Genomic DNA, 11,692 nt, shown 5'->3' on the forward strand with positions numbered 1-11,692 from the left:
GAAGTATAATATATGAGCAGCATAGTCACCATTACTGAACACCAACGTGACAGTGGACTGGGCTTAAATCTCAAGGCCAATATCTACAGAACTTTCTGAACCAAACACTGACTGAATGATTGCAGATACATACAAAAAATTAGTAACCAATCCAGTGATTTAAATGTGCAGTTACACAGCAAAAAAGCAAAAAGTTATTAATGTGTTTTCAAGGGGAGCAAATACATTCAAGTATGACAGAAAATCCAGAGCATAAAAGGAAATGAATAATCAAAACGTATAAAATAGGTATTAAAAAATAATTAATATCTATTTTTGTCACAGTTATCTTTCTGATAAACATTGGGCCCTAATGGTGATTTGCGGCTCTCTGTCCAAAGTACCTGGCTCCGTAGGAGAGATTGGGTGGGGTGAACAACAGACTGTTCAAGCCCCTTTTCTTCTTCTCCTCGGCTGATCCGCGTGGCTGCGAGTCTCTGCAGCAGCACAGGCGGGAAAACCTCAACCCACCCTGCACGCACCCAACGCTGTGCGCATGCTCATTGCTGTGAGCCAACAGTGCGCATGCTCCTTGCTGTGAGCCACTGCTGCTGGGCATGCGCATTGCTGCGCGTGTTCTGGGAGCCGAGCTGAGCTTCATCCAGGCGGCGTGTTCTCTCTGCTGTGAGCTTTCTCGCTAGCTGAATTCAACTGGTAGGTCCCCAGATCAGTCCTTCCAGGAGTTTAAGTGTGAGCGAGGATGGGGAGGGAGGCAGTGGGCCGCGGGCAGGTGGGGACAGTAGATCTGTGGCGTCCTAGGTGGAAGTGCCGAGGAGCTAGCGCCCTTCTCCTCGCAGGCGTCGCGGCCGCCATGGCGCTCGTCCTCGTGGTGGGGCCCGGGCAAGTGAGGATGGTGGGTCGAGGAGGGGAGGTGAAGACGGGCCGAGGCCTGGCGGGGCCAGGGCGGCTAGTTGAGATATCGGAGTCCTGGAGCACCTGCAACTGCCAGCAGAGCGCGGAGGCCAGGATCCTCTGTGGGACCCGGGGCAGGGAGCAGACCAGGCGGTACAGAAAAGGCCAGGTAGCGGGGAACGCTGGGGGCTTGTGACTGGGTCCGCGAGATTTGTCGTGCACTGTGCAGTGTCGAGGCAGGAGCCGGCCCGTGGGTCTGGTTCGCGACTACACGCCTGAGCCCTTGGAGTGGCAACACAGCCGGAGGCCGTATGCAGAGGATAGTTTCTTTCTCTGCGTTCCAGCCAAACGTTATTGAAGGCGGTAAAATGAGCCTAGTGAATGGGAATGTGACCCAAAGCAGTAGTGACTCAGGTTTAAATGTCCAGCACTGTTTTCTCAAATGCCTTTGTAGTGGGGAATCCAGCTGTGAGACTAAGCCTCGTGTTTTAGCCTGTCCGTAAGGCGATTTCACGGCCAGCCTGGCTGATGTAAATGATCTTGCAGCCCGTGTATTTGGTGTGACCACAGCTTGTACACTCTACTGATGCTAGGTTGGCTCTCAAAGTGTTTTCAAAGTAAAAAAAAAAGTCAAACCTTTGGCCTTGGACGTGGGATACCTCTCCATTAGAGTACATTTTCCAAATACCAATATTCTACTTTCAGGGTGAACTATGAGTGGCCGAGTCAGATCCAGATCCAGATCCAGATCCAAACAAAGAAAAGATGATCCAGGGTCTAACCAGCACGTGGGTGTGAGTACTTCCATATTGGATGTTTTCGATGACCGTCCATTTATTGCTCTGAAAATTTTGTTGAGCTGCAGACATAGAGATACAGTGATAAAAGCTTCTCTGCTGATAAAGGGAGGGAAACATTGAACCAGAAGGATTCCATATCAACTTCCATTCCAACTTTCTGTTGCCTGTGGAAATACACCCTATGGCTTCTTTGTCATGCTTACTAACGACCGATTGTGCATATCCATCCCAGCATAGTTTACAGTAGACTCCAAAGTGCTCGTGGCTACCTTTTGTTGGAGTAGCTGCTCTGTGGGGAGAGTCACTTTTAAGAATAAGCGCATAGAATCCTGATGTGGGAGTGTCTTTATGCTTATTCATTATTTGATCTCAAAATGTATAATGTATATTTATACTGTTAGCATGTATTAACAACACAACTTTTTATTTGCCTACACACACACACACCCTTAGGAGCAGCAGCCCAGTGGTGAGCAACTGAAACAAAAGGACGCACCCCCTGAGAGTCAAGATACTCTACCTGATCAAGGGAAGGAAGTTGAAGGAGGACCTGTGGCTCAAGGTGAAGGGAAAGGGAAGGAGAATGACTATGGGGGCAGGGGGTGTATGTGTGCATCATGCATAGTTAGGACAAACTGTTACAGGAGGAAAGAAAACATTGGAAGAGACTCTCAGTCATTTCCCAAAAATGGGTTGAAAATGTGAAGAGTGTATGGTGTGCAGCTTCATGTAGTCCTTCACCGTAATGAATTTCCCCTTTTTCCTCGAGAATGAATCGGTGTGCTTGAAAATGCTGTCTTTTCTAAATAAGAGGAGAATGTTTAACTACAAAACTATACATCGTTTCACTAGTTTAATTTGTTCTTAGAACATTTTTGTGTGGCCTTTTCACTCATTTCAAAATATCAAAAGCGTAAGCACTATTCAACAGCATAGGCAGAGTGCCGAGTCAGCATATCCTATAACATGAGGAATAAAGCCGATTTGCATAGGGATGGGAGCCCCATTTTATAAATGAGAAAACTAAGGCTCGGGGATTGTGGCTTGCCAAAGACTGCTTGACACATGGAGATACACTTCACATCTCAGTACAAAGTTTGCATTCTTGGGGAAGCTGGCTGGCTCAGTCGGTAGAGCATGTGACTCTTGGCGTCGGGGTCGAGAGTTCAAGGCCCATACTGAGTGTAGAGATTACTTAAAGTAAGAGTTTTTAAAGAGGTTTGTGTTCTTCCTACCATTTGTGTTGTTGTACAAACAAGTGAATGGTTTTGTATGGAATGCTTAGTAGTCAAATGTGTCTGTACTGTAGAGTAGCTTATTACTGGCACAGGAGTCAGTCCAGTTCAGTGGAGCAGGAGAGAGACTCCAGAAAAGAGCTCAGTGAATGATAGCCACTGTCTGATTAATCATTTGATACGGTACGTTTCGGAAGAGCTGCATAATTCGGGAAACTGGCATCAGGGTCACTATGTTAATATGATTTTTAAGCGGCTTTAAAAGGTGTTTAAGTACTTTTACGATTAGGAAAATCTAAAGTATCTTAAAACGATCATGAAACAAGAAAGGAATGTCTTCCAAATTTAGCATTTTCATCAAGTACTTGTAGTGAATTATTGACACCGTTCAGGCCATGGAGTGTGTTCGGAATTCGCTGTTAAGAGGTTTCCACAATACGACTGACGACAAAGTCCATTAATTTCTTTCCACCCTACTTGTCCCTACTGTCTCCCTGCAAGACAGATGTTGGACTGTTAATCACTAATGTTTTGCTGTTACCTTTGGAACTTTGCTCTATACGTGACTCCTTTATCCTAAGTTATACATAGAGGGACTTTGCACTTAAATCTAACTAGTAAAATTTGACAAAATACCCTGCAGGTTGCCCTAATAGGGAATGGGTGTCAACTAGCATAGGATTTGTTAGAGGCCCACGAATACACTCAGCTTATCCTTCAGAAAACTACATTGTACTTTTCAATAAAATCTTCTGCGTGGTGTAGACTTGATTTTGCAGGTCTAGTTGATGCTCTCTATTGTAAGAACACTATGGTAGTATAAAGGAAATGAAGTGCAGTGGGCTTTATCTTTAGAATGTCACTTGAAATAAAGCAAATCGTACTACAGGAAAACAAGGGTGTGAAATGCATTTTTCCATCCCATTTTTTTTTTTATCACCCTAGCCTACAGGCTTTTATTGACTTATATTTCATATTACTGCTTAAATCGATTACCTTTGTGTTTTAAGGATTGGACCTGGAAGCTGATCTCCAGGAGCTGCCTCAGGCAAAGGCCGGGGGTATAACTGAAGATGACCCTGATGTCAAGGGGCCAAGTATGCCCTTTTTAGAGCCCTTTAAAATGCCAGAAGCAGGTATGTTATCCATTGACAGTGTAAAGTATGAGGGTCTTTTCCCAAATACTATATTTTTACTTATGCAGATACAACTTTAATGATACATTTCTAACAGAGTTTACATATGAAGATACTTTCCCCAAGTAGTTCAAACCGGAACATCCTGACGGCCTGACTTATACACTAGTAGAGATAGGAACAAATTGGGTCAAAGCCTTATTAAATCATAAAATCTGAAACCATTTTCTTTTTTTGAGTATAAATACTTCCATGAACAGCTAATAATATTCAGATCCTTCTGTAAGTTCTGCTTTTATCAAACACAAAATTCATTTGGATTGAATATCAGTTTGTATGAAATATGCTGAGGCACTGAGGTAGGTTCTACCAGCAGCTCTAATATAACGTGTGCGATTTTCCGACAATCCCTTAACTTCTGAACCCATCTTTACTCATCTGTATATTGAATTGAATTCTGATATGTTACAATCATTTTTAAAGCTGCTATTTGTATTCTGTGGTTCTGTTGGATACATAGAATACAGAGATGTTCCATTTTGCATGCTTTTTTTGATCAGATAACATCTTTGGTCAAATTTTAACATGTGAATTGAGATGTGACTGCCACCGAGAACAACAAAACACAATGGTTGCTGTTTGTGTTTCTCTATGGAGATCTGGACCCCTATTCCTGTTTTTGGTTTCAAATGTTTATTTAACTTCTATGTAGTTAACACATAGTGTAATACTGGTTTCAGGAGTAGAATTTAGGGATTCATCACTTACATATAATACCCAGTGCTCATCACAACCGGTGCCCTCCTTAACACCCATCACCCATTTAGCCCATCCCCGACCCATCTTCCTCCAACAACACTCAGTTTGTTCTCTATAGGGAAGAGTCTCACGGTCTGCTTCCCTCTCTCCTTTTTTCTGTCCCACATGTTCATCTGTTCTGTTTCTTAAATTCTACATATGAGTGAAATCATGTTATTTGTTTTTGACTGACTTATTTCCGTTAGCATAATATACTCTAGGTCCTTCCACATCATTGCAAATGGCAAGATTTCATTCATTTTGATGGCCGAGTCATATTCCACTGCATACACACACACACACACACACACACACACACACACACACACACGTGCGCGCGCACGCCCCACCTCTTCTTTATCCGTTCATCAGTCGGTGGACATTTGGGCTCTTTGCATAGTTTGGCTATTGTTGAAAATGCTGCTATAAACATTGGGGTGTTTGTACCCCTTCCAGTCTGTAATTTTGTGTCCCTTGGGTAAAAACCTCCTAGTGTAACTGCTGGGTCACAAGGTCGTTCTATTTTTAACTTTTTTAGGAACCTCTATACTGTTTTCCACAGTGACTGTCCCAGTTTGCATTCCCACCAACAGCGTAAGAGGGTTCCCCTTTCTCCACATCCTCACCTACATCTCTTGCTTCCTGCTTTGCTAATTTTACCCATTTGACAGGTGTGAAGTGTGTGACCATATAATCTATTCGACAGACTGGAACGCCGTTAAGGCAAACACCGTTAAGGCAAACGGTTACCCTACTTAATCAATGACGTAAGGGACAAACTAGCTGACAAAAACAGGTTTCCACTTAACCATAACAAAGAATAAATTACATGTGGTACTCGTTTCTCTACTACCATCACCTCAGCAGTAACCAACTCGGCATTATTCCTTCAGCATCATATATTCACAATCCTATTTCAAGTTGAGGCCTTTAAATGATACTTACATGTAAATTTTTGTGTTTTTCAGTTCTTTGCATGTTGTTTGGAGTTTTTGTAAAACTGCATTCGCTTTTGGCTCTCCATTTAAAACTACCTTTTAATAGGCTCATTTCATTTTGTGTGTTGTGAACCTGAACTGTCTTTTTGTATTGTTGTACCAATAGAAAGTGTGGTGTGTTCAAAAAGTATTGGTAAAATATATGCTTGGAATTCTCTTATAAAATGAAAACTATAGTGTCCTTCCTGTACCATGAATTTACTCGACATATGATTCTGCTGAGTAATATTTCTAACTGTTACATCTACCTTACAGGTGAAGAACTACCCCAGATTTAAACAAGGACAAGCTGAAACATGCAAACTACTCTTATGTGGGGTACTTCACTGTTGAAATTCTCTCAATAAAGTTTTACAGACGTTCCACAAAGAATCTTTTGAAATCTGTGTTAAACTTATCCCAAGTAGGGGGCGCCTGGGTCTCAGTCCCTTCAGCAGCTGACTCTTGGTTTCAGCTCAGGTCATAATTCATTGGTCATGGGATGGACCCCGAGTCTGGCTCTATGCTCCTCGGGAAGTCAACTTGAAAGATTCTGTTCCTCTGCTCCTGTTCCCTCCCTCTCTCCCTCCCTCTCTCCCTCCCTCTCCCTCTCTCGCTCTCTCATTAATAAATAAACCTTTAAAGGAAAACTTATTCTAAGTAGTCGATGCTATCAAAATTAGGTCATTTTTTGAAATGTTATAGTCTGATTGAGCTGATATACACAGATACATCTGTACATTGAATTTCTGTCCAGCAACTGTGCTACGTATGCTTTAATAAGTGTACTTCAACATCCCTTTTGAGTTTCAACTGCACAGTTACATCATCTTTGAACGCTGACAGTTTGTTTCTGCCATTTTAAACCTTTCCCCCTTTTTCCTCATTTTACAACATTGGACAGACCCACCCAGTACAATGTTGAAAAGAACTGGCCACAATGGACAGCCTTGTCTTATTCCTGATAAATTAGATAATATTTAACATTTTAGTCTATTTACTGTGAAGTAAAGGAAGTTCCATTCTTATTCTCGTTTACCATGAATATTTGTATTGAAAATATATTGACTTCCAATAAACACGTGTAGTACATTTATTCAGATGATTGTAGGATTTTTCCCTTCATTAATCTGTGAATGTGATGAATTACTTAACATATTGTCCTATGTTTAAACCAACCATACATTACCGGGAGGGAATGGTCATTATATATAATCTTTCTGAATAATCTACTTCTTAATAATTTGTTTAGAATGTTTATGACTCTCCTCAGGAGTGTCATTAGCATACACTTTTATATACTGCCTTGGATGTTGGAATCAAGGCCATACTAGCTTCATAAAATGAGTTGGTATGTAAAACCTCTTTTTCTGTTCTCTGGACCTGAAGACTCTGAAAGGCTGTGAGTAATGTAGGACTAGACTTGCCCATGTTCAGCTGTGTCTGGATCGCATCTCTTTTTTGCAATCGGACCCTCCCTAAATGGCAGGTGACTGAAGGGGCACCTCCAGGTTCCCATCCTGTCAAATTTTGTGAGGGGCCCGTCTTCCCTGCAAGACACCTCTAATGATGCTGTCACTCCAAAAGCTACCTGCTCCAGTTTCTATACTCTCACGAATCTTCTATAGCCAGAAAGCTAAAGGTCATGGCTCTGTTAACTGCGTACTTTTGATCTGTGCTGTATGTTGTGAATAGCTGGCCAACCTCGACTTGTCTACGGTTATGACCATAGGTCCATTTATTGGGCTTTTTAAAAAACAAGAGTTAGTATTAAAACTCTTATTTATGTTAGCCACTTCTTTCTCCTCCTGGGTTCCACACATTTACAACCTCATTTAATCCTCACAAAAAGGTGGGTCACAGTGTACCCAAAACTTACGTCTGACTCTAATAAGCAGTAGATTTTGGGATTTAGTTCCAAGTTAGAAGCCTTGCTCTTTCTCAAAGTAAATACTCCTGAAAATGTTGGCCAGGAAAACTGACAGTGTACATGATGACGATACTGGTAATCTGATGTTTACATAAAAATGTATAGTAATTTCTTCTTATTGTTTGAGGTGAAGGGTTTTTTTGTTTTGTTTTGTGTTGTTTTGACTTTAGGGGTTTTATCCTTCTTTTGAAGGAAAGGTTTTGCAAAATGTGGCACACAGGCGTCACATGGGAGACAGTTAATACAAACTTTTCAATTCTTAATATACTAGCACACTGAATTTACAGTGCTGTAGAAAAATATAACTCTAACACTAAAGGAAATTGGAACAGTTTATAGAGAGAAAGATAAAGAACTCATGTCAGAAGCCCCGTGGCAAAAAAAGAGAGATCTGCAAAACTTCTGAACTTTCTAGAATAGTTTTTAAAGGTGCGATGCCTGGGTGGCTCAGTTGGTTAAGCCTGTGCCTTTGGCTCAAGTCATGATCCCAGGGTCCTGGGAAAGATTTGTGCATCAGGCTCCTAACTCAGCATAGGGCTCCTTGTTCAGCATCAGGCTCCTTACTCAGCGGGGAGTGAGCTTCTCCCTCTCCCTGCCACTCCCCCTGCTTGTGCTCACCTTCGCTCTGACAAAATCTTTTAAAAAAACTTTTAAAGGCAGAGACATTAGCCATTTGATAGGTGTGAGGTGATATTTCACTGTAGTTTTCATTTGTTTTTCCCCGATGATAGTGATGTTGAGCATATTTTCATGTGTCTATTAGCCACCTGTCTGTCTTCTTTGGAAAAATGTGTGTTCATGCTTTCTGCCCACTTTTTAACTGGATTCTTCATTTTGTGGGCGTTTAGTTTTATATGTACTTTATATGTTTTGGATATTAACTGTTTACCTACCTTGTAATACTACTTTCAGGTGTAGGATTTAGTGATTTATCACATATGTACAATTCCCAGTGCTCATCCTAAATCCCCTCCTAAATCCCCATACCCTATTTAACACATTTCCCCCATCCACCTCCCCTCCAGTAACCCTCAGTTTCTTCTGTATACTTAAGAGTCTGTTTCTTGGTTTGTCTTTCTTTCCCCCGCCCCATGTTCATCTCTTGTTTCTTATATTCCACACATGAGTGAAATCACATGCTCTTTTTCTTTCTCTGACCGACTTATTTGGCTTACATATTAATGTCTAGCTCCATCCACGCCATCGCAAATGGCAAGATTTCATTCAGAGTTTTCATTTGGTTGCCTCTTGCATTGATTTCAAAATCTATAGGTTTGCTTCATAGAGAAGACCAAGAAGAAATGAGTCTCTGTCATTGTGTCCAGACCAAAAGTCGTATCTTGTTTTGCAGAGTTCCACTTCTTTCATAAATTTTGGCACATCCCCGAAATAAAAGCTTACGTCTAATTCTTATTTCCTCAATGTGCTGAATAATGAAAGTCGGATTAGTACTTTCAAAAGTGAGAACTTACCCATATCACCCAATTTAACACACACCTATACTTCATCAATATGTAACCAACAGCTATTAAACCTCTATTACTCTCTGAGTCATGCAAGAGACTGTATAATATGAAATTTATCGGGTGCCAGGTTTTTGCATGCTACAGTCCACATCACATGATTTTTCATGTTATTTTTGAATAGGCATAGGGTGTTATCAAAACTGCTACTCCTTAATATAACAGAAATCTTATTGTTCCACTAAGTATAAATATTAATAGAAATGCACCTGTCCAGATGTTAAATGGATGAGTTTCAGTAAAAGAAAAATGTTGCCTATACTTTTAGCAATGGTACTTCCTAGGAACCACTGCATATGATTCTCATCCTGAAAGATGAAAAATTTCAACAGAAAACTAAACTATCTTTAAATGATTCAAATGGACATTTTCCAATGGTGAAAACCCAGCCTTTAAAACTAAGAATCCACTCTATCGGGTTAGCAGAAGATTGCATACAAGCAAGGTCAGGACCAAGGCAGACAACAGGATTAGGGAACTGAATATATATCAACATGAAGCCAGAGAGAAATAAAGGTAAGGATAGAGGTCTAACACAGGTGTAAGTGAAGACAGGCAAAGAGAGAAAAACAAGAGGAAAGAAGCAATGTGTGAATAAACAATAGCCCAGATTTTTTACAACTGATGAAAGGCTACCATACATATCACAAGCTCTGTAGACCCTCCAGAAATCATGACAAAGATAGTCACCCCCACAGCATCAGATTTAAAGAGTGCTGATAAGTAAATAGAAATTCCTAAAAGTAAGCAGGTAAAAAAATATACTTTACCTTTAAAGTTGAGCGATATCACAGAATAATGAAACCTAGGAGAAAATGAAATGGTATCTTTCACAGTCTAAGAAACCAAGCGTCAATGTAGGATTCTATAAGCAGTAAAAATATTCTTGAAGAAGATGAATTAAAAGAGTTCTCTCTCCCTCACAAACACACACACACTGATGAAATTCATCACCAGCAAGTGTGCACTAAGAGAAATAATATTAAAAGTTCTTCAGGCAGAAAAAAAAGAGAACTCCAAAGTGAAACAATAGTATAGGAAATAAGGAGGAGCAAAGAAAGGTCATTATGTGAGTAAATATAAAAGAATATTGACTGCATCATCATTGTAGAATCCAAAAATAATATTTTATGGCGTTTCAAGTATATCTAAAATTAACATGATGTAAATATAAGGTAGAAGTTCAAGGGGAGAAATGAAGTTAAGGTATTCCACAAATCCAGCAGTATAAGGGAAGTTATAAAATTCATACTTTGCATTTGCTGTCAGTAATTATTAAGACTATATCAACTCAGGGCTGCATAGTGTAAGCTGTGTGATAGTCAATAAAAGAATAAGGAAATACAGACTTAACAACCTCACAGAGAAAAGTGGAATCACAAAAAATATTGGAATGTTTTCATAAAGAGAAAAAGGGCCATAAGAAGTATGAATCAAAAGACGGTAAGAAGTATTGTACTCCATGTTACCATGAGGTTGAATCTAATTATTATTTATTTATTTAAATTCAAGTAATTAACATATAGTGTATTATTAGTTTCAGAGTAGACTTTAGTGATTCAACAGTTACATATAACCCTCAGTGTTCACTACATCAAGTGCCTCCTTAATGCCCATCTCCCAGATACCCCATCCCCCCACCCACTGCCCCTCCAGGAACCCTCAGTGTGTTTCCTATAGCTAACAGTCTTTTATGGTTTCTCTCCCTTTCTGATGTTGTCACTCACTGAGTATTTTATTTGTCCCTCACTTCCCTTATGGGGATCTACTTATTTTTATAGCACATATGAAAATAATTTTAAATGGGTCGGGGTTTAAATTCTAGGTGTGTGAATAGAACACACGAATAAATATATGCATCCACCCGGTCCCCTCTTTCACTTTGGTTTTTGAAAGTTCGCTCCATGCCCACTGTGGAGCCCGACACGGGGCTTGAACTCACGACACTGAGATCAAGACCTGAGCTGAGTCAAGAGTCAGGGGCTTAACTGACTGAGCCACCCAGGCGCCCCCTCCTAGTGCCCTGTTCTTGAAACGTGCATACTGCTTTCCTTTCCCGTTCTTCGAATATACCCTAAGGATACAGTCGTGACAGAAATGTGGTGAGAAGACTCTTTGGATGAAAGACCTCAATGTGAGACAGGAATCCATCAAAATCCTACAGGAGAACACAGGCAGTAACCTCTTTGACATTGGCCACAGCAACTTCTTTCAAGATACATCTCCAAAAGCTAGTGAAACAAAAGCAAAAATGAACTTTGGGGACTTCATCAAGATAAAAAGCTTCTGCACAGCCAAGGAAACAGTCCACAAAACAAAGAGGCACCCCACAGAATGGGAGAAGATATTTGCAAATGACATGGATATCTACTAGTCTTTTGGACACACTAAATAAGAACCGT

The 11,692-nt window shown here is 40.6% G+C and overlaps 1 protein-coding gene across 1 annotated transcript; it reads left to right on the plus strand.

Moving 5' to 3' along the window:
• Positions 1-569: 569 nt before the first annotated feature.
• Positions 570-6,603, plus strand: LOC115938336 (P antigen family member 3-like). The gene is made up of 5 exons (XM_081810542.1): positions 570-693; positions 1,597-1,685; positions 2,145-2,253; positions 3,937-4,062; positions 6,114-6,603. Exons 2-5 carry the CDS (start codon positions 1,605-1,607, stop codon positions 6,134-6,136), a joined length of 339 nt encoding a protein of 112 aa, XP_081666668.1. The 5' UTR covers positions 570-693; positions 1,597-1,604; the 3' UTR covers positions 6,137-6,603.
• Positions 6,604-11,692: the final 5,089 nt, after the last annotated feature.

The sequence above is a fragment of the Leptonychotes weddellii genome, unplaced genomic scaffold (assembly GCF_054177405.1).
Source record: "Leptonychotes weddellii isolate Sample4059 unplaced genomic scaffold, ASM5417740v2 HiC_scaffold_286, whole genome shotgun sequence".
NCBI classification, from domain to species: domain Eukaryota; kingdom Metazoa; phylum Chordata; class Mammalia; order Carnivora; family Phocidae; genus Leptonychotes; species Leptonychotes weddellii.